General features: G+C 33.6%; 1 protein-coding gene across 21 annotated transcripts in view; it reads left to right on the forward strand.

Moving 5' to 3' along the window:
• EPB41L2 (erythrocyte membrane protein band 4.1 like 2) overlaps nucleotides 1-23822 on the forward strand; it is a 281401-nt gene that overhangs the window by 234473 nt on the left and 23106 nt on the right. For 4 of the 21 annotated variants that reach the window (XM_031964261.1, XM_031964262.1, XM_031964260.1 and 1 more), the window contains 9 exons: nucleotides 1997-2029; nucleotides 4259-4405; nucleotides 5828-5929; nucleotides 8378-8545; nucleotides 9752-9805; nucleotides 10022-10576; nucleotides 12663-12785; nucleotides 15116-15214; nucleotides 16543-16623. In XM_031964261.1, the coding sequence (XP_031820121.1) occupies nucleotides 1997-2029; nucleotides 4259-4405; nucleotides 5828-5929; nucleotides 8378-8545; nucleotides 9752-9805; nucleotides 10022-10576; nucleotides 12663-12785; nucleotides 15116-15214; nucleotides 16543-16623 (1362 nt within the window). Of the gene's footprint in view, nucleotides 1-1996; nucleotides 2030-2279; nucleotides 2343-4258; nucleotides 4406-5827; nucleotides 5930-8377; nucleotides 8546-9751; nucleotides 9806-10021; nucleotides 10577-12662; nucleotides 12786-15115; nucleotides 15215-16542; nucleotides 16624-23822 lie in introns of all 21 variants that reach the window. The other 17 variants (XM_031964266.1, XM_031964269.1, XM_031964263.1 and 14 more) reach the window with 17 other exon arrangements.

Below are 23822 nucleotides of genomic sequence, written 5' to 3' on the forward strand. Positions count from 1 at the left end.
CATCTCTAATCTTTTAAAAGGTATGAAATTTAGAGTACGGTATTGATTTCTCTTAAATCTGCAAAATGCAATTGAAGCCATAATCTTGAAACATTCTAGTCCTTGTATAAATGAACTGTGGTGGATTTTAGATAAGTTTTTACATAAATCATCCATGAAGTTTAAAATTTCACTGTTGTATAGTCCAAGAAGGGGAAATGTTATATTGTAGTTATTTCCTTAGGAGCATAGGATTTTTTAAAAATAATAATTTAATGGTAATTTTACATAATGTGGAACATCTTAGTATTCTTACCTAGGACTGAGAATCCCCAATATTTAATACTTTATTGTTGGTTGACAATTTTTTAAATTGTCCCTAAATTAACCAATTTCAATTGTCAGAGAAATATAGCATGGTGCTTCCTTTTGATAAGTTCTGTTGGTAAATTTAGTGCCTTTATCCCATTGTTTACTATAAGCTAACAGTGTTTAATGGCTATGAAAAACTGGAAACATTTATTATAGACTTAAAATGCAAATGTGTACAGAATACTATAATTTGGAAATCAGTCTTGCGTACTGTGAAGAAAATAGTACTGTTGAAAGTCAGCTGAATGATTAACACAGAAATGTTAGTGATTAAGTGGTTACAACTAGGTGCAGATAGATCTTAATCTGATTTTTTTGGGGGGGGCAGGATTATTGGGCCTCAGTTTTTACATATGTAAAAAGACAGTACTACTTTCCTTATAGCAGTGTTGTGACCACAGGACAAACTATGCAAACTTCTTGAATCACTCAAAAGGTGGTGCTGTCTAAATTCATGGTCTTTATATTTGCCATTAGCCAGATAAATTGAGATTTATCTCTTCCTGATACTTCTGTATCTGAGATATTTTAGTACATTTTGATTGATAATCAATTATATAATATCTAGTTTTTACTTTTGAAAATTCTGGCCTCTTAGACTTTACTGTGTGCACTGCACAATAAATGTTGAATTTTACAATAATTAAGAAAATATTTCCATCCTTAGAGAATGAGGTGATGAAAACATATTATTCTATTGATGGTAAAACTAGAAAACTTCTCCTCTATACTTTTATTCCTCTTATCAGTCTCTTTTTTATAACGTTTATTTACACGAATTTCCAAATAAATCTCTTGGGAAGCTAGTGAATTTTTCAGATTTTTCTAATGTGTGGCATCATTAAAGTTACTAAGGTTTAAGATTATTTCCTCAAAGATAAACAATTTTTATGATATTCTTATTTGTCCTTTACAAAGGTGTAACTATAGCCTAACATTTTATTTAAAACTGGAAGCTTTTTGAAAAGATGAAAAAATAAGCAAGTATAAAGTGTTGTTTCTTTTTTTCAAATATTTGACAATACACATAGCCTTTTCCTTTGGGATAAAAATTCTAAATCTCAATTTTATTTCAAGTTATATATTCCCTTTAACTAGTTAAGAATTCTTAATTTGGACATTTGGAATTAGAACTGATTGAGGATTGTGGTATAGCACAAAGAGTGTTGGATTTGAAGTCAGAAGGCCTGAGTTTGGATCCAGACTCTGCCACTTAGTATCTGCCTGACCTTGGACAACTCATCTAAACTAATTTGGGCCCTAGTTTCATCTTGCATTAAAATTTTCAGTTCTAATGTCCAATGAACTATGCTGGTTTGTACTCTGTCCAATTTTACTCACCTATGGGAAAGTTATTCCAAAGCAAAACACAATTTGGGGGCTAAAAGAGAGAGAACAAGACAATGGAGCTTCCATCTTGACCATTTCACCCTTGCAAAAGATTACTTCAACCATTTGTACAACCACCATAGGTGAAGGAAGACCAGAGTGGCTTAGCGTATACAGCTGCTTCTGAGAATGAAACAATGCAGGTTGGTAAAGTTAGAACTGGGTATTTAAAACTTAAACAGAAGTTAGTTGTACCAATTTAGAAATCACACTAATACTTCATTTTTTCCTGGTCATTTGCTATGTGCCCTTTTAGGCGGGGACTGAAGAAGAGGAAACACATTTGGAGGTGGTGGATGCTTTTTGTTTTTCCCCCTTCCTAAAATTAGACATCTGATAGTTGCTGCTTGCCATTATTATTGTTTGGGAGACGCTTGCAGAGTTTATTTGTGAGTTTAGTTTGAGTGGTGGCTTTGGTTTTTGCTCACATTTATTTTTAAAATCTCAGATTATCAAACTGGCTCGTTTCTGGTGCTTGTTGATACATTTATGTTTATATTTGCCTCCCCCCCCCCCCTGTGTGTGATTTAATTTCACAGAAGAATTCCTTGAGAGTAGAAGGGGAAAATATTTATGTCAGACATAGCAATTTAATGTTGGAGGTTTGTATAATCTAAGAAACCCATTCTGTTTTTATGGCTGCCAGGCTGCAAAGGATGGGAGGTCACTGCAGGCTGGCTGGCAATCCTTCATGAGCACAGTGCATGAAATGCATGGGGAAGTGCAACTTGGGAGTGCATGGTGTCAATCTTGTTCTCTTATATTAGCTTCTAAGAATATATCTTTTGGAAGTTCTTGAAGTGGCAACTGGGAAAAATATCAACTAATGGAATTTTGATCAATAAGCTTTTTAAAATAGGATGTGGGTTTGTAAATAAACCTGCTTATCTCTCTACAGATTTCTGGATATAGATTTTAAAGTATGTTCACTTTCTGTTCCCATCAATACATATATGCTGTCTAAAATATTTGAAAATTCATCACTTTAACTGGTTGATCTTTGTCTACATCCTTCATGTAGAAACTTTGCAACTGGGAACATAAATACTTATTCAGACATTCTTTTTTAAGTCATGATAATTTATAAAATTTTATTGATTAAAAAGAAAAGAACTTATTCATCTTGCAGGGACCTCTGTTAAATTCCCTGTGTCACAGCAGAACTTAAATGTTTCCCTTCAAATTTAAGACAGTATGTGATGTATACAAGAGGTTTGCAAATCTAAGTAATCTGACTAATCTCTTTGGTTGCTTTTTGGCAGCTTTGATAATTGCTAGAAATGTATTTTTACATAACTTACTAAAATCCTGCAAAATGTAATGCGTAACATTGCTTTGAAGAAATCCAAGAAATGTGCCTGATCTCAAGCCACAGTAATTTTTCCATGCCATGCAAAGATGTTAGTTTTTGGTTTTGTTTTTTAGTTTTTAATTTTTTTAAAAATAGTGATATGAGTCCCTAAAACAGCTATTATGCTTGTGCATGAATGTGGATTAGCTAATTGGGGATATGCATGATGGTTTGCCCCTCTGTATGAGGAAGAGGGACTAAAGACATGAAAGAAAACAATTTGCTCCTTGAGTTTTGAAATTTAAGAATTCTTAAAGCTAAACTAAAAGCATTGTGCTCAATAGGGACTGTTTATTCCCATAAGTAGAATTTGCTGTTCTCAGGGTGAGCAGCTGTCAAATTAGAGCAGCTCAGTTTTTATTTTCCCTTGCCTGGTATCTTGTGATTATGACAGAATGCTGCTTGTATCCTTTATAGCCAGGGTATGTTTGCTTTTAGGCAGATCCCTAACTAAAATCCCTGAGCAAAGGGAGACAATAACCCCTGGCAGCAGCTACCTTCATAGTTTTTGTTCTTTAAGGTATCAGAAGCAGTATTTGGAATTTGGAGACTGCATAAATGCAGTCAACTCTTGGTTATCTTTTTTTTTTATTTTTATAAATTTTAAAAACTTGATACCATTCTCCAACCAACTGCACTTCTCTCCCTAACCTCTCAGTATATGATTGGAAACTTAAAATTAATCTTAAAAAAAGTGGAAAGCAAATCATTATGGTTGGAGAAAGGGAAGAAGAAAGAGGGGAATCATGACTTATTCCAATTTAGCAAAAAAAAACAAACAAAAAACCAACAAAAAACAACAAACCTTAATTCTTTTGAGATACTCATCCTCTTTAGCATAAGTAATCTAGAGATCATTATAATTTCTTAGAATACAAACATGGAAAATTAGAACTATCTTAAATATGAATGGGGACAAGAAAATTAGCTGTCTCTTTTTCAAATTTTCACAAATAGTATTTTATGAACAAGATGGCTTTTGAGACTTGGCATTTTTCTTGTTTTTATTTTTTCAATTATATAAATTTGCTTTGTTGTGTTTTTGTTTTTATTTTTCCTGCTGGGATTTTTCTTTTGTTTTTGTCCCTTTGGATTTTTTCCCCTTTTCTTTTTTTTCTTTTCTTTTTTTTTTTCTTTTTTTTTTTTTTTAACCTTGTACATTGCTAGGACCTGGATAAGACCCAGGACGACATACTGAAACATCAGGCTAGCATTAGTGAACTCAAGCGCCATTTTATGGAATCCACACCTGAACCACGCCCCAATGAGTGGGAAAAGCGGCGTATCACACCTTTGTCCCAACAGACACAAGGGGTATGTCACTAGATATTTATGAGCATGTGTTTCATTTGGGCCATTCATTAAAATTAAAACTTCTGGCCTGCTGTGTTGAAATCTCCATCAGGGAAGGTATGGAATGTTTCCCTTTCAATTTTTAAGTTCTAACAATTTATTAAAATACTAAATATATATTAACAATTTATTGTAGTCATAGATTCCATTTTTAGAATATGAGAGGATGGAGCCATATTTTTTAAAAATTCAATTAGTTGCAATTTGGTTTATCCGAAATCATTGAAATATGAATTAAATACTACAAGATATTGCAATGAGTATTGATGGTTTAGGTATGAACTTGGTTGCAGTAAGAAATCTAATAGTTAAAAATAGTAAATAAGAAATTTCCATTTTAAAAATAATATTCCTATGAATATCCCTCAAGCTAACAGAACTAATAAAATACAATTCTGTACCTGTTTATATTTTGAAATTGAGATTTAATGGTTCTGAAATAATTTCTGCCAAGATTATCTTAACATATTTGCCCATCCTTTTGTCCTCATTACCAAATAAGAACTTTTTAAAAGAACATTCTCTTCATTTTGTTTCTCTTTTGTTTCAATAGAATATAAGCCTGTTAAATATAGAGATTATTTCATTTTTATCCTTGTATCATAGCAACTATATTAGTGCACAATTTAGGGGCTCAATAAATGCTTTTGTAATGAACAAATGAGCCTCTATCTGTTCGATGCTGGACAACCACTTTGTTACTCACAAAGGACCTTCAAGGGCATAGGTATTACACTTGGGAAGGCAATGATTTATTAGGCCACTTGTTCTGATATTTTTTCTGTTTTTTTTAATATAATCTTTCCCCCAAACTCAGATTATTTAGTGAATTAGTTGTATTATGTCATGATTCAGATTACAGTTTACAAAATTATAATCTGTTATGGTCCAGGCATAAAAATGTCATTTTTGTTTATTTCTATATCTTAAAAACCAAAAAGTTTATGAACTATGTAATAGATGCTTTATGATGGGTTAATAGAAAAAAATTTTAGTTCAGATGTCACTCAATAAAAACAGTTGAACAATAATATTTCATTTTTATAACTGAAATTTTTTGAGATTCTAATTAAGTTGTAAGGCATATAGGTGGCTGCATAGAATAATTGTCTATGATGATTACATTTTTCCTTTCAGGTGCTCTAAAGTTGTTGATAAAATAGGTTCATTGTTTTTACAGCAAGATAGATATCTCTTGGAATTCGTAAATATATTATGTGATAGTATGCTTGTGTACTAAATTAAGAAGGTAGAAGAAATACCTTCATCTTCATTTCCCTGAAATGTTTGTTCTACTGATCCACACAATTGTTTTATGTCTTTGTTGTTATAGGTATTTTGTATTTGTGTTGTGTTAATTATGTTCACTGTTTAAAATAATAGAGAAAAGATCATCTTTTCAAAATGGATATTTTGCCTGTGAAGGAGAAACAACAGATCCCAGCAGTCCTGATTGTTGAAGAAAAAGTTCAGGAGACAGACAAGGTGTTCACCTTGCATCCTTGTATCTACCTTTGCTTTTTTTTCTCTTTTCTTTTTCTGAGCTATTGGAGGCTCTTTTCTGCTTCTTTGAACTTTTTTTTTTTAACCACCTTGGCATAGGGTTGGTTTTTGTTTTAATTTTTCCAAATTTTTTGTATAAAATTTTATTTTGATAGCTACTGTATCAAAATATGTCATTTTAGTAATAGTGCTCCTTGGGAATATGATTTTTTTTAGATCATGACATGTATCAATTGCACAAATGGCTTATCAATCAACATGGCATCCAAGGCAATTCCTGGATTTCAGTGAAGTTACTGGTCCTTGGAAAAGCATGACTTCCAATGAAAATGCCTGGTGTTTGTATAGCAGTTTCAAGTATTGCGTTGAAATTGTCAAAGTGTCAGTTGTGAATACTAAGAGACATAATTGTGTTTAATTAGAACTACACTATAGAGAATTTTTGTTAAATTAATAAAAGGTAGTGAATATACTATGGTAACTCATCAGACACATGAGCACCCCGGTTATGGTGCTTTTACTTTTCAAAAGGACCAATGCTAGTTGGTGTTAGAATTTTCTCTCTTTTTCTTATTTGTCTTGTGCTTTTTGTGTGTTTTATGCATTTCAGAGCAAATGTTTATCTTGTATGAGGGCATCTTGTGTCAGTTCACATGTTTTTTGTATCTGCCATTTATAGAGCACCCAATGGGAGGATGCAAAAGAAACAGCATAATCTTGCTTTTAGGGAATTTATTTTATTTGAAGGAACACTTGGTATTACTCAATTTCCCCTTTGCCACAGAGAAACTTCATTTTAGAAAAAGGGAGTAGTAGTATTGTATAGAAAGGGATTTTCTCTAAGACTGATTAGCTCACTTGGTTGGAACACTGCTAATGAGCACAGGATTCTAGATTTAATTCTCATGGGTTCTCTACCCTTCAGTAAACTAATTAGGGGGTTCTTCTGCCAGAGAATGCATTCGCACCTCAGAGAGGGCATTAACATAACTCCATTGAAAAGAACTCAGAACACATGGGAGACTAGTTTATGGCCAGTCATCAACTCTGAGTAAGTTACTTTCCTAGATAGTCTCAGTTTTCTTGTCCATAAAATTAAGGATTCTATGAATAATAGGTCTCTAACTCCACAGTTCTCAAATTATCAGTCCAACTTAATCTTTATATACAAAAAGGGTTAGTCCAATTTTAATGACATCAAAAGATTTTCATAGTGGCAATTCTTATAAGGATGATATTATAATCAAATGAAATGATAAAAGTAGGAACAATAGATTTTTTTACCTAGTTTGGGCAGGCGTTAGTTAATTTTTCAGTATTTCATCTAAAAGTCTTGTCCCTTTCTCTTTAACCACATAAAACATGGAGTTAAGACATAGGCATTTAAAAATCTTCATCTTTATTCTCTACAAATATAGAAATTAAATCTTTGTCATTTTTTTTTGTTTCTTTTCATTAAATAGATTTTTTTTCACTATTGTGGGTTTTTGTTTGAAACCTACCCATTCTTATATACTTAAAAGTTTTATCAGTACTCTTTAGAACAATGTAGGAGAGAGAGCATTAGAAATATAATTTATAGAGATGCTAGTCCTGGCATCTAAATAGCTAGGACCTTAGGAAAATATCCTGACAATTTTTGAACCTCAAAGTGTGAGGTTCATCTCTAAAAATAGGATAGATGTGATAACTTACAAATCTCCACCTTAGAGATGTTGCAAAGAAAGCATGCTGCAAATTATACAGTGCTAGGCAGATGTAGGGTTTTATTATTTATTAAAGATGTTACTCATTTTCTTCTTCCCCTCCTTGCTGGGTTTTAGAGAGATGCTAGCCCTGGCATCTAGATAGCTAGGACCTGCAAAGCTAATTTAGTAGTGTCTGCTGTATGGTACAGTGAAAAGAGTGTTATCCCTGAAGTCTAAAGATTTGGATTCAAATTATACTAGTGATATTTAACTGTTTTTATGACCTGGGGCAAGCCCCTTAATCACTTTGGACATTAAGCCCAAGAATTTGAAATGTGATCAATTTCATTCCTTTTTCAGAGGCACATAATTTTTACAACAGTTTTCTTACATAGTGGGCCATATTTTCTGAAATTCTGGGGATGTTGTTTTCCATTTGGGTTCCCAGAAGTTCTTTCAAATTTATTGAATGCCTACTGGGAGTGAATATGGAATGTTTGGGGACCCGAAAGGAATGTAGCCTGAGGTAGTATTCAAATTGGGACCTCATGGACTTGATCCAAGGGCTCTTAAGCAGGGGAGTAATATGTTAAGGCCCAGAGAAACCTTTCAAAATAAGAACTTCTTTCTTTCTGTTTTATACTGTTCTTTTTGTTTCCTGTCTTGTGTAACCTTTCTTTTCATAGGTCTGTATCCTCTCTTTCATTGTTAATTCTTTGCTTTCCCTTTTCTGACTGTTTAGAGCCTAGAAGAGGAGATAACATCAAGTTTATTTAGTAAAGAGGGCTTTTCTGCTAACACGAAAGCCACCTTCACATCTACCAGCATTCGGACAGCAGAGGGCTCTGTTGTGAATTATAGTGTACCTTCTGAAATGCTTTCTTCCTCGCCCTTCTCACAGTTGTTTGAGGTGCATTTTGCTTTTTTTCCTCCCTCTCCTGTTCTTTAAAGCCACATGTGAAATAATAAGATTTTTGAAGATTCACTAACTGGGGAAGAGGGTTTTTAATTAATGGAATATATTCCAGTTAGGAAAAATAGTATTAATAGCTATAATATGTGGGAAAAAAAAAGGAATTAGGCAGAGGATTGGGTATTTGGGTCTAGTGTATGGTTCTCTTCCCCTTGACAGGTGTTTGGGAAAACAAAGCATCTTCCAATGGTAGTATTCCCTTTACCTGTATCATGGCATCATGGCATCATTTCCTTGCCTTAAGAAATGAAACTGTGGCCCCCATACCACTAAGTTTACCTTTTCATTAGGTTTTTAAAAGAATGAAAACTCTTCCGGAAAAAAGATCCTCAAAATAAAAGTTTGCCTTTTATATGTCATATTTTAATGATTACAATAGTGAAATAAAGTTTTATTATTTTTTTCTAAAGCACCTATTAGATTTCTTGATTACTACCTACTTAGGGCTAATTGTAATTAAAAATTATTGTCTTTAAAGCTATTGGGGAGTGCATCTGAAACACTAAAAGATATTTTATTTTAATTTAGGTAGGTATCTGCATTAGAACATTATTGTTTAACCTAAACCTTCTAAGGTTCCTTTTTGTTCTTCTCTACTGAAGCCTGTATGAATTAATTATCAGATATGGAATTTAGTATATCCCCCTTTCAAATATTAGTGGATTTAGCTAAAACCAAATCAATATAAGTCATTTCTTAAAATAAGATAGCATTTCTTTAACTTTACATTCATTTAGGTCAGGATTCTTTAGGTCAGAGAAAATACAACATGATTGTTTCTAGAATAGTTTAGGGAAATTGTGAAGCTAATACTCTTCACAAAGCCTACCAGGCTTTGGTAGGATTTAATGTTGATGCTTCAACTTAAGATGTTAGAAGTGAAGAGATGTTCCTATAAGGTTGAAAGGGGCTTTGCTTAGCTTTGTTTTTATTTATTTATTTAAATTTTTTTTATGGGTGGGGGTAGTCAGTGAATTAGGTTTTTTAGGCTTCTAGTCTTATGTGGATTGCGCTTTGTGTGATATGAGCAAAGGGTTTCTGAAGGTATTGTTTCTATTCTGCCTTTGTTGTCAAATTTGTTTTGGTGGGTGTTGAGGTAAAGCATTATTGATCTTGTGTCCTTGGTTGCTTTTTGTTCCACAGAAACGTGCTCCCACAGCAGAAGGGCCTTGTTCTGGAGCCAACGATGCTGTTAAGGTTCTCCCATTTTTCCATGTTAATTTCCATTGCCTGCCATGTCTGATCACCCTCACATTTTTGCCCTCTTCCCTTTCAGTCAGCCCATCACAATCATCCTTGTTTTTCTTCATGACATGAACCTGCCGTCAGTTGATTTTTTGTTTTCATCTTTTTTTTTTTTTTTTGGTTTATTCATATATTTTGTGTTTTTCCTCATCCATTTTTTTTGTACAGAGTTCACATGAGACTCTGAATGTAGTGGAGGTGAAGAAGCAGGCAGAGGTTGGGAAAGAAGAGAGAGTAATCACAGAAGGCGTGAATGGTAGAGACAAAGTACCACCTGGGAGTGATTCTGGGGAGACTCGTAAGGTGGAGCCTCTGACACACAAGGACTCCCCCTCCCTGTCTTCGGAAAACAGCAGCAGTAGCAGCAGTGAAAGTGAGGAAGAAGATGTGGGAGAATACCGACCCCACCACCGTGTGACTGAGGGGACCATCCGGGAAGAGCAGGAGGAAAATGAGGAAGAGGTGGAGGAGGAGAAGGAAGAGCAAGCATCAAAGGTAGTACAGTGTATGGAAGCAGTGCCAGAAGCCAGCTCAGTAAAGCAAATCACAGTAGAAACAGTCCAGGAAAATGTAGTTTCCCAAAAGAGCTCTGGAGAGAAGAGTTTAAAAGAAGGAGATAAGCAAGACATAAGAGAAGAAACTGAGGAAGAACAGCACAAAGTAAACGGAGAGGTGTCTCATGTTGACATTGATGTTTTGCCAGAAATAATTTGTTGTTCAGAGGTAAATGGGAGTGCCAAATGGGAGATAAATTATAGAGCTATTTACCAAGTCAAAAACATCTACCTTTCTTCTTCCTCCTGTCCTCCCAGTTCTTATTCAGGGATTTCAGCAAGATTCAGATCCTTCTCTCTCTCTATTGGAAGGGAGAAATCACTGATGAGCAGGGAATTTCTACCAACTTAATTCATGGTTTCTAGCTTCTTTGCTGCAACTGGATCATCTGGTAGGGCAAACTTTGCAACAGCCATCATATTATGCCCTTTATTTTTTTCTCTTCCTCTTTCACATTAAAATTTTTCTTTGCATGTTCTAAATATTTCCAAATATGTCTTGTCTTTAGTCTCTGCCAATTCTTGACACTAAATGCTCCCTTTTTATTGGTTCTACAAGAAAATTGCTCTTTGTTTGAATGTGGAGAAATGTGGTCCAAAGAGTGAGTGGTTGCTTTCCTGTTCTTGCTGGGTTTGGCCTTTACAACTAAACCTTCTCACAGTCTTCAGTTCAGTATCAGATCTATCTCTTTTGTCTCCCAGATAACTACAGCATTATCAGTTGAGTGGAACCAGTGAGAGATTATTCAAGGGAAATAATTTTAAAGAGGGCAGCAGCTCCTATTACTACAGTACTCTGGTAGTGTCTCCTAGTACCTTTCAAAGCATTGTTTTGGGATGTCATCATGGTGTTTGCCTTTTTAAGGTTCTGTGAATTGTGTGGTTTGTTTAAGAACCTCCTTCCAGACCTCAGAGCAAACTGAGAACCTGTTAAATCAGAGAATCCCTCCTCACCCTTAATTCTGTTATACCAGCAATTCTGGATTAATTGCAGCAAGATTAAATGTTTTATGCATAATCCTTACCAGCTCTGTGCCTTTGTCTTTTATCCCCCATCACCATTGACTTCCTGGACTTCTAGTAATCCTGCTTTTGGTTGGTCCAAATTGTTTTGTGGTTAGAGGGGAATATTGATTATACAGGCTATCCATCTCTACATCCAGAGTTGAGTTAACAAGATGCTTGGATTTTTTTTCTTAAATATTTATAAACATAGCTTCCTTTTGTTAGGGGATATAATTCTTAATTCTTAATGAGGATTTGTGTGCTATTTCCTTTTTTTTAAGACTATGCTCTATCTCATGAACATGCATTTTGAGAGCCTATGATTTTATTTTGTGACATCATCATTATTATTGTTCTCTTTCAATATGTAGTTGTTAACATTTAAACAAACACAGCAGATAGGTCTTTGGGAATGTGATTTCCAAGAATTAATAGTGCTGCTGTCTTAATTTATTTTCAAGGATATATAGGCACTGCAGATCCAGAACTGAGTCCAACACATGCTTAAATTATGCCAACTCATGGGACCATTTTAAAGCGCTCTGGGGAAGAATTCTAGCTACACCTAATGCCAAATGGATATAGTAGCTTTCTTCTGATCCCATTTAAAATGTAATTGTTGTGATGTTGAGAAAACATAGCTTTTTTTTTTTCTTTAAACAAAGGACTCTGTGACTAATTCTCAAGAAAGCAACATTTTCCTCACTGTACCCTTTGTATATGGGAATAAGAAGAATTTGGGGAGAGAGCAAACATAAATCCACCTGAGCCTCCACACCATCTGCACGTGAATGCACCTTTATGCAAACTGTGATACAAGCAGTGAAATCTTTGTCGTCTGCCATATTGACTTCTAAAAAGTGGTCAGCTTATAGAACCATAGTGAATTATTGTGGATTTCATTCTGCATAAGTTCTTGCATTCTGTTATTACTTGATTAAGCCTGAGGGGTGAATCAAGGTGTGGTAGGTTTGACATCAACCTGAGTGAGAAAATGTGTTCTCAGTATAGTAGATTAGATGAGAAATGTCAAACCACTTGTTTGTTTGTTTTTTTCCCTCTCCCTCATTCCTATTTTGTTTCTTGCTGTATTGGGAAAGATGATTTGCTTAAATGATCTCCCTGCTGATTTCTTTTTTCTCTTGTGTGTGAATGCATGTGTGTGTTTCTTATGATTATTTTGGTGACTCCACTAAATAGCTTTACCTAATTACTTTAGAATTTATTATTTCTTTCCTTTTCCACTTCAGCCACCAGTGGTAAAAACAGAGATGGTAACTATTTCTGATGCTTCACAAAGAACAGAAATATCTACCAAGGAAGTCCCAATTGTCCAGACAGAGACCAAAACCATCACTTATGAATCTCCACAGGTAAAAAAGCAATAAAATTTGGGGGACATGCAGGAAGGGGGTAATATTTTAATTTCTTATACTTTATTTTGTCTTATTTTCTCTGCTTTTTCTAAAGGTTTACATGACCCTGTTGAGGCTATCTTTTAGTATCTTCCCTTTGATGAGGCATCTAGATGTGACGTGTCATTGGTGTCTGACTCAAATAGAAATGCATCACTGTGAGCCAATTCTGACTTGGGAAATCACAAATTTAATATTTCATTTTAATTTAATTTTTTTTATTTTTATTTATTTTTAAACATTTCCCAATTACATCTGGTGCTTGAGTACAGAAGACTTTCTGTAATATGAAACATTACCATGTACATGTATAGTTTGCAAAGTATGTGGTTTCAAACTTTAGGTTTTTCTTCAGGCAGTGTTCATGAAAATATCAGAAATTAGTGTAAACATGGCCTCCCTCCAGAGATACCAAATTTACGGAAGCATTCAGTATTTCAGAATATCACTATTTGAAGCATGTAAAACAATTGTTTAACCCTATAAGAAATCTTAAATTTCTGAGATAGTTAATTATTATGAGTGATCAGTTATATTTTTGTGCGTTGTTTGGTGTATATGGTATCTTAAATATATTAGTTTTCAAAATGCCATTCTAAGTATATATTTGATATTAACTACACAAAAAAGCAGGCCAAGATTTTAGGAGTTATTTTTGTTTGGGTAGAGAGAGAGGGGAGACTAATACAAAGAGTTTCTTTTCCTAAGAGCCATCATGAAAAAAGTTTATTTTGGCACAGTGTGTTTCTCCATTCTACCCATTTCGTTCATAAAGGATTTTAGTCCTTGCAGCCTTTTATTCTTTTCCCTGGTGTTGATTGTTTTTGTGAATGTCTGAGAATTAAAGTCAAATTAATTGAATTTAATAAAGTGAAGCTTACCAAATCTGATGAATCATCAGACTCAGCATGGTTTTCCTTCTCTTGTCATTACTAATGTCTTCTTGCCTAAAGTGAGTATCCCTCCCACTTTCATATCTTCTATTTCTCCTTATTATTGTATGGCAAAGGTCTGCAAAACAAGATCTATGGACCTTTGATGAGGAGTCCCCAAAATCCTTAAAAAAGGCTCTCAATGAAGTCAAATCAAACTACTAGCATTGAGATGTGATTTGCTTATTAAAATACTTTCCCCTTTTCCAACTAAATATCATTTAAGGCTATATTTTCTTAATATTCATTGACCACAACATATTGAATATAGAAGCAATTATTTTCTAATAAATTGGACATTAAAGCGATTTATGTAAAACAGTTATACTCTACTTTTTTATTTTGGAAAATATAGTTATTGTTTGTAAAAATATAATAGGGTCATGTCATATTTTTGTTGTTCTTTTTAAATGAGTATAGATATTTTCAAATTTATCAGTTTAAATTTCTACTATGATGACTATTAGTAGATAAGTTACTCAAAAGATCTTTGGGATCTTAAATAATTTTTGGAAGTATAAAGGGCTCCTGAGATTAAAGTTCAGGAATCATTATTATAAGGTGTTGACAGCTAGCTTGTATGTCAAATTGCTATTTATGTGACAATTATCATAGTATTAACTATATAGATTTAGAAGTAATGATGCAGATACAAAATGCCATCATAGACTATAACTAAGAGTCAAGTCTGATAGGATTTGGAGATTTGTTTGTTTGGAGTTATTTTTCTAGATTACCTCTCACTTGAGATCATTCCATTGCCACACTTCTCTGTTTAAGAGATATGTTTTATTTTAAATTTTCATCTAATGCAAGTACTCTCTTTAGTTCTCCTGGTCATATAATAAACCTTTTAATTTGATTTCTGAAGTTTCTTTCCATCAATTAAATTGGGATGTTTTTCTGGGCCTCAAGTATTCGTGAGTCTACAGCTACAGACCTATTTCTCAATCCTTGGATTATAGGACTGCCTATCTCAAACTGGAAGGGACCTCAGTTGTTACCCCCTCATTTTACAAATAGGCAGAACTGAGACTGAGAATAACTGATTTCCTCAATCCTTCAAAACCATCTCACTTTTATGAATCTTTTACCTCTAGGTTCTTTAACTGATCATCTTCCACTTTTCCTTTTTCTTCATTTCCTACAGTTTTATTTAATAAAACTGGCTTCTACCATATCTAGCCAGTGCCTTACCCACCACAAATGTGTATGTAAAGACATTTATTTCCATAGACTCCCTATGTTTGCAACAAAAAATAATCAGAGCTATTTGTTTGGTGGGGAGGGTTCTTTTCCTTGAGTAATACTTAAAGTTAAATTTTACTTTTTATTTTTTCTCAAAACTCTTTAAAGATTGATGGTGGTGCTGGTGGTGATGCTGGAACATTATTGACTGCACAAACTATCACTTCTGAATCTGTGTCTACAACTACAACCACACACATCACAAAGGTAATGCAAGTAAAATGAATCTTAAAAGATAGTCCTTTTATAATAATTACTTTTGTTCTTTACTTTTTCTTTACGCCCTTTTTGGGCTTTACTTCTTCTTTTCACCCTTCTGCTACATAACTTCAAAGAGATAATGCTAAGAAAAGTAAAAATATCCTGATCGCATTTTCATCACCTAAGAATTAAGGTTTTGAAATCAAATGCATCTATATCACTTAGAGAGCCATTCTGAAAGGGTGAGAGGAAGAAGATATTAAAAAGTACATTTGTTTATAATGTAGACAAAAATGTGGCACCATAGACTTTGTAAGTACAGCTTAGTCTCCTGAAGCATCTTAAGGAGGACGGTGATTAAAAATATTGCTCTAAATTTTAAATAATGTGTTTTTGATCATGTCATTTTGATTTAACTATCACTTTGTTCATCTGGTAAAAACCATTTACTATAAAGATTTCTTCCTAGTGTTATTTTCCAACTCTTTTTTTTTTTCTAATTTTTTTTTTTCCGTATCAGTGATGCTAGCGTTTTTTAAGATTTTAAAATATTCTTGGGCATTTTTTTGTCCCTCAGGCACATTTGCCAGGACTCTGTAACTTTAAAAAAGAACCCTCTTTCAAATCCCATATTATCCTATATAATGATGATTTTTTCACCAGAGATCTTTCAAAATGCTGCCTCTTATGGTTTCAGAAACCTGACTCAGAGTTTAAAGACACTTAAATATTTGTTTGCCTTTGAAAGGACTATGTGACATGGAGCTTTCTTGCCTGTAATAATATATCACACACTATTTTAAAGTAAGTAGATTAACAAAATCTCTGGAGACTAGTCCCTGACATATTCTGTGAACTTACTAAGACTGTGGACACTTGTGAATGTCTTCTCTCCTTTCCTTTTCCCTTTGCCCCATGTCCATCCATATATTAATACACATCATCTAAAAGGTGAATTGGATTAAAAACCAAAGTGAATAATTTTCTGAATCCCCAACCCATTACCAGTATTTTTTTAAAATACAATCTCAAACTAAGAAAAAGTTTACAGACAAAGCAACAACAAAAATAGCACCCTAGTTTATATGTTTATTCTAACTTCATACAATTCTGAGCAAGTCCTTTTTAAGACCTTCTTCACTTGGCACCTTATTCCATCTTTGGGGCACAATAGTGTTTTCTAATAACTTCAAATATAATTCACCATTAGCATTCTCCCAGTAGGGTTTTTGTTGTCCATTAATACTATACCAGATCCCATTTTCATATCTTTGATTAAATAGAATTATATTTTAGTGGTATTATTCTAATTTATTTTCCCTTATAACCTGTAGACAGTAAAAGGTGGAGTGTCTGAAACAAGAATTGAGAAACGAATTGTCATCACGGGAGATGCCGATATTGATCATGATCAGGTGAGTCTCATAGTGGTAGAAGTTGTATTTTACATGTGTATTCATATGGATTTGTTTGTGCTCCATTTTTTAAATAACCAATTATCAGAAAATCTTTGACTCAAAAATGCTCAGCAATAATACTCATATTTCATCAAGGATTTGTTGTGCTTACCATAGTGCCTAGCACATATCATGAAATAATGGCTCATTGATTGATTGATTAATGATCACTTCCTTCCCCTCAACTTCTTATAATAGAAGACTGATAAAAGTAAGTTCCTGTCAGAAGCCTGTTCTATAAAGCAAATATTTATCAAACTCTATTAACATAACAATTATAGTCTTGACATCTTTCCCAAAATACATATAAAAGAAAAGCAAAATAAAATGACTTTGAAAAATGAAGCAGAATATAGAAACATATTTTAGGTGTATAGCCTGACTTCTGTTAAGCTACGGATTATTAACTTTCATCATGGAAACCTACCCTCTTTTTCAGTCTGGTGAATCCTGTGGATTCCCCTGAGAACAATATTTTAAAAATATAGAGTTAAATACATAGAGTTATTAAGGAAAAATTATATTGAAATGTACTTAGGGGAAAAAAAGAAAAAGAAAAGAAAACAAAGTCATAGATCCTCGTTCAAAAACCCTTTAGTTAGGTCTTTCCTAATTTTTCCTTGAATCAAAGGCACATAGACCAATGCTTATTCTCACATTTTACTTAATTAGGCTACTTAGAATTTCAGCTTTATATAAAAAATAGTGTTTAGCACTGAATAAGTATAGGCAGAGTATGTTAATTTTTTTCCTCCGTTAACATCTGTATTTTTGAAGCCAGAATAATCTAGAATATATTTTTGGTTACTTCAGATTACTGTATTTATTTTTCTTTTAAGATAAAATGAATACTGTTGATTGAAAACTCCCTATTAGATTTTGTGCCGTTATTTTCATGGGGAAGTATTACTGGGTTGCAATAAGTTGGGAAGATCATTGTTTGTTGGTCAATGATTGACGTATCAAAAATGATGAAAGTCACCAGTACTACAAGAATTAATGGTAACCTATTCATGATTCTAACTAAAAATGGATATGAATGAGTGAAATTGGATTAGCTACTGGTGTGTTACTTAGTCACACCTATTTAAAAAGTTTGTTTTTAAAGGTATTTTTGTCCTCCTGAAAAAATATGCATTTCCCATCATCAGACATAACACTTCTGCACTTTGTTGTTGTTGTTAGTTTAGAAGGAAAAGTGGAAATGTAGTTAGCAAAAAAAAAAAAAAAAAGAAAAAAGAAAAGAAAGAGAAAAGAAAATAAAGTCATAGACCCCACTACAACAAACCCTGAAATTGAGGCTGGAAAAATCATTTTTATTTTAACTTGTAGCCACATGAATGGTTTTCAACAATTGGTATACTGGAGACATTTAAAGCAGCTGCCTAGGTGATGTAAATATTGAATGTGTATATTTTTAACTTGTTACATTTAGCTTTCTGTCTTGGAAAGGGAAGGAAAAGAGAAAAAATTCAAAACTCAAAATCTTGTAAAAATGAGTGTTGAAAACTATATGTGTAATTGGAAAAAAATTAGATACCGTTAAGTGAAAAAATTGCTACATTCAGAGATGGCTGAGCAATTTTTCAGCAAAATAAAATAATACATTACTTTACAGTAATTACTTTGTTATTACTTTATAGTAGTATAGCTTGGATCTGATACAAATCAGAGCTAAGCAGCTCTAAATGATTAGACTCTGACCTCAGAGGTAAGGGATTTTAGTATTTTTAGAATTATAATTCTTAAAGTTTATGAAAGCATGTATGTGTAATGATGGCTAGGCATGTTTATATGTATAATATATCAGATAATGCACAGACCATCAACAACAAATACATGTATGAGTGCCAACACTCTGATCAGAGCACCATGCTTAGCAATTAGGCTTATGTACGGAATTCAAATAAAACATAAATCGTTGCCTAACAAACCTAGAGAACTATAATGCATAACATCACACATGCATTAAGCATTATAGCTAACAGCTCTGCTAGGCCTTAAATCCACAGAATTTAAAGCCTGGAAGAGCTGTTATCACCTTGTTTAATTTGAATCCTTACTATAATTATAACATATCCAAGAAATGGTTGTCCAGCTTCTCTGCTCTAAGATCTTCAAGGAAGGAGAAACCAACACTCTTCTCAGTAACCATTTTTTGATACTCTAATTATTGACAAGTTTTTCCTAACATTGAACCTAAATTGTCTTTTCAACTTCTCCAACTGCCCCTGGTTCTACCCTCTAAGACCAATTAACAAGTCTAGTTCATTTTCCCATATGATAGACCTTCAGATACTTGAAGACAGATATGATACAATATCCTTTTTGAAGCTTATTTTATCCTTGTGTAATATGAACTCAATAGCTTTTACTCTTCTGGCCAACTTTCTCAGTACCATCAATGTCCTTCATAAACTATGACTCCTAGAAATAAATATAATACTGTAGATGATCTGTAATAAAGTTATAATACAATAGCATTAATACCTCTATTCCTGGAAGTTGTGTCCTTTTGAATATAGTCCAGAATTGCCTTAACTTTTTTGGCAACCACATCCTAGTGCTAATTCATATTGAACTGAGAGTCCATTAAAACCTTGAGATCATTCAATGTTACTCTATTAAATATTTTTAAAAATACCTTCCATGTTTAAGGTATTATGCTGAAACACTGAAGTTACACAGAATTCATATAAAACACAAATTGTGTCCTTCATTCAAAGAAAGATGCACAGTGCCCAATCATAGTAAGCCCTTAATTAATGTTTATTGATAGGGTAGCTAGGTGAAACAATGGATAGGGCACTGACACTCCCATCAGGAACTTTGCCTGAGTTCATATCCAGCAAGTCAACTTAATCCCATTGGCCTCCAAAAAAGTGTTGATTGATTGATATTTATCAGTAAGATCAAAACAAAGCTAAAAAGTAAAAAGAATAATGTTTTGATAATAGACTATAGAGTTGAAAAAGACTACAAAGACCATTTAATCCAACTCGGATTTCTAAAATGAGGTAATTGAAGTTTAGAGAGTTGAGGCAACTTGCCAGGATGATATAGGTAGTAAGGAGCAGATTTTGAATTTGAAGCCAAGCATCTCCATCCACCCAATGCCACGTGAATTCATGTTTACTTGAATTCTGACGAAGGATGCACCTTTGTATCTTTATAGAGAGAATGTTGTTGGCAATCATGGCAAAGATGGCCACCTCCCACTTAAAAAGATCAGATTTATCTGATCTAGGAGCTCTTCACTGCCTCATTTTGAAGAGATTTTAGCCACTGAGAAGCCAGCTGAGAAAACAGGATAGTTAATCAGGAAGGAAGGTTACTTAGGAATGTGGTATTTGGAGGAACCACAGAGTATCTGGAAGTAGAGTGATGGTCCTCATTATCAACTGTTATGAGATCAAGGAGAATGAAGTCAAGTTAGGGCCTGAGCCAGTTTCCTTAAAGTGGAGGGGAAGAAAAGTAAATTCCATGTGGTTGAATGAGCTTGGGTTGTGGGGTGGGGGAGAAGAACTGGAGGCAGCATTGAGCATAGACATATTTTTAAGCTAAAGTAGCATTTCTTTCCATTTTGGCAGTGTGTCCTTAAGAAAGGTATGGAACTGATTTATATGACCTATCAGTTCAGGTTAGCTTGAGTTGAGGATCCTCTACTTCTGAGCTTCATATGAGAGTGGGCCAGATTGCCCTTTATTTTTGCCAGCCCTATAGGCCAGTTCTGGGGTTGCTTCTGCAGTAAGGCTGGGAAGGAATTACTACTACAGATTTCTTTTCTTCCCCAGAAGTTGATTTCCCTCCAGCCCTCTTCTTTTACCCCTGCAACCAAACTCCTTAGATCTTTTACATAGCTCCTTTCCCACAGGAATTTTAACTCAGACATGATTTCAGCTGTAGTCTTTTTTGCCTTTTTTGGTATTGACATGAAAGTTCTAGTCTAGAATCAGTATTTTGCAACACATCTTGGCAAAAACAAAATATGCAGAAATCTAAAATGTAGATATTAAATAGTATATGAGAATAACTTTAATATTTAGAATTTGCTTTAATGAAATATTGGCATTAATTAGGGATATTGCTACTAGTATATGATGACATAGATCTCATTGTGGAAGTGGAAAGGAATACACAGGTGAGAAGAACCTAAGATATCCTAGATGCTCCATATTTCTTATAGAGTCATTTAGTCCAACTCCTTTTGTTGTTGTTCAGGCATTTTTTTCCAGTTATATCCTACTCTTTGTAACCTCATTTGGAGTTTTCTTGGTAGAGATGCTGGAGTAGTTTGCCAGTTTGTTTTGCCTCAGTTTTCTTATCTATAAAATGAACTAGAGAAAAAAGAGTTAAGTTACTTGTCCAGGATCATGTAGGTAAAAGTGTCTGAAGCCAGCTTTGAACTCATGAAGTTGTGTCTTCCTGACTCCAAGCCCAGAACTCTATTGCACTACCTAGCTTCTATCCAATCCCCTTTGATAGACAAATTCATTTTAGAAAGCAGTCATCCAACCTTTGCTGGAAGAGACAATTTTACCTAGAATGACAATACCTTTTCTTTTTTGGACAGCTTTAAATTGCTGTCCAATTTAAAAAAAATTTTTTAAAATCCTTTCTTAAATTGAGCTAAAATCTATATGTCTATACTTTCTACTCACTAGCCTTCCCTGAAGTTTTTTTTAAAGCCTTAAGCCCTACTGATTTAATTTTCATTTTAATTATAATGTAGCATAGGCTTTTTAAGGAAATTTAATTTTATGTTCTGTTGTGCTTGTCTGTTTTTGAAGGCCATAATTAAATGACCAAGCTGTTGAGAATTAAATGAGGACAGTAGTTTTCCTTTCATTGCTGATGTTGGGAAGATCAAATATTATCTCAAATAATCTCACAAACCTCTTTCCCAGATTATTTCTAAAACCTAAGGGGACATCATTAATGAACAAACACAATCTGTATTTGTTTTGTGATATATAATAAAGAAGCAGATTCTATATTCATTCAGTATTGTTATTGTTAAGGCTTCTGTCTGATTGTGGCTCCAGTTGAGGTTTTCTTTTTACGGTAAAGATACTAGAATAGTTTGCCATTTTCTTTTCCAGCTTATTTTTATGGATGAATAAAGGAGGCAAACTGTTAAGTGTCTTGCTCAGAGTCACACAGTAAATTTCATGCTGGATTTGTACTGGGGTCTTCTGGATTTCAGTTCTGGCACTCTATCTACAATACTACCTGGTTCTAAATAGCAGAAACCCATATCATTTTTTCTGTATTAAAATTTCAAAGTTTAATCAGGGAAGACAAGCATTACAGTTGATCTTTTCTCCACAGCAACTTGATGGGAAATAATCTAACATCCAAATTAAGTGCCTTTTGATATCCCAAACTCGATATGCTTTTTTCCTCCTAGTTATTTGGGCTTGGAAACATTGATTTCATCCCTTTCCCCTCATTCTTATTCACTCAGTATATCCAGCATCTCCCTTTCTCTCCTGACATAACCACTACTATGTTCACTCTCATGATCTTTCTCCTTAATGAATATAATAGATTTCTAATTGGTCTCTCTCCCTTAAGTATCTATTGCAATCTATTCTAAACTTACTTGCCAAAGTGATTTTCCTAAAGTGTAGATCTGCCCACATAATCTCCTACTCAATATTAAGTTGAATTATGAAAAAAACCAAATTATCATTCTTTGTATTTGAGTTGATGGTATACGTAGAAAACCCTAGATAATCAACAAAAAAGTATTAGAAACAATCCACAACTTTAGCAAAATTGCAGGATGCAAAATAAATGTACATAAATTATCAACATTTTTATGCATCACCAGTAAAGTCCAACAGCAAGAGATATAAAGAAAAATTCCATTTAAAATAACTGTTGAAAGTATAAAATATTTGGGAAATTATCTGCTAAGGGAAAATCAGGAACTATATGAGCAAAACTACAAAACACTTTTCACACAAAGAAAGTCAGTTCTAAGCAACTGGAAAAATACCAAGTGCTCTTGGATGGGCCAAGCAAATATAATAAAAATGACAATACTGCCTAAATTAGTCTATTTAGTGCTGTGCCAATCAAACTCCCAAGAAATTATTTTACAGACCTAGAAAAATAATAATAAAATTCATCTGGAAGAACAAAAGGTCAAGAATTTCAAGGAAATTAATGAAAAAATGCAAATGAAGGGAGCTTAGCTTTACCAAATCTAAAACTGTTATTAAAGCAGTGGTCATCAAAACCATTTGGTACTGGCTAAGAAAGAGAGTAGTCAATCAGTGGAATAATTTAGTGTCACAGGGCAAAATAGTCAATGACTATAGCAACATAATGTTTAACAAACCCAAAGACTTTTTGAATAAGAACTCACCATTTTACAAAAACTGCTGGAAAATTGGAAACTAGTATGGCAGAAACTAGGCATTGACCCACATCTAACACTGTATATCAAGATAAGGTTGAAATGGGTTCATGATCAAAACATAAAGAATGATAACATGAACATAGAATAGTTTACCTCTCAGATCTGTGGAGGAAGAAATTTGTAACCAAAGAAGAACTGGAGATCATTAGTGATCACAAAATAGATAATTTTGATTATATTAAGTTAAAACGTTTTTGTACAAACAAAACTAATGCAGACAAGATTAAAAGGGAAGCAATAAACTGGGGAAGCATTTTACATTCAAGGGTTCTGATAAAGTCCTCATTTCTAAAATATATAGGGAATTGACCCAAATTTTTAAGAATTCAAGCCATTCTCCAATTGATAAAGTCAAAAGATACGAACAGACAATTTTCAGATGAAGAAATTGAAACGATCTCAGTTATATGAAAAGGTGCTCTAAATCATTATTGATTAGAGAAATGCAAATTAAGACAACTCTGAGATATACCACTAAACACCTCTCAAATTGGCTAAGATGACAGAAAAAGATAATGAAGAATATTAGAGAGGATGTGGGAAAACTGGGATACTGATACATTCTTGGTGGAGTTGTGGATGAGTCCAACCATTCTGGAGAGCAATTTGGAACTATGCCCAAAGGGTTATCAAAACTGTAAATACCCTTTGACTCAGCAGTGTTACTACTGAGCTTATATCCCAAAGAGACCTTAAAGGAGGGATAGGGACCCACATATACAAAAAT

This window comes from Sarcophilus harrisii, chromosome 4, assembly GCF_902635505.1.
Source record: "Sarcophilus harrisii chromosome 4, mSarHar1.11, whole genome shotgun sequence".
In the NCBI taxonomy this organism is placed as follows: domain Eukaryota; kingdom Metazoa; phylum Chordata; class Mammalia; order Dasyuromorphia; family Dasyuridae; genus Sarcophilus; species Sarcophilus harrisii.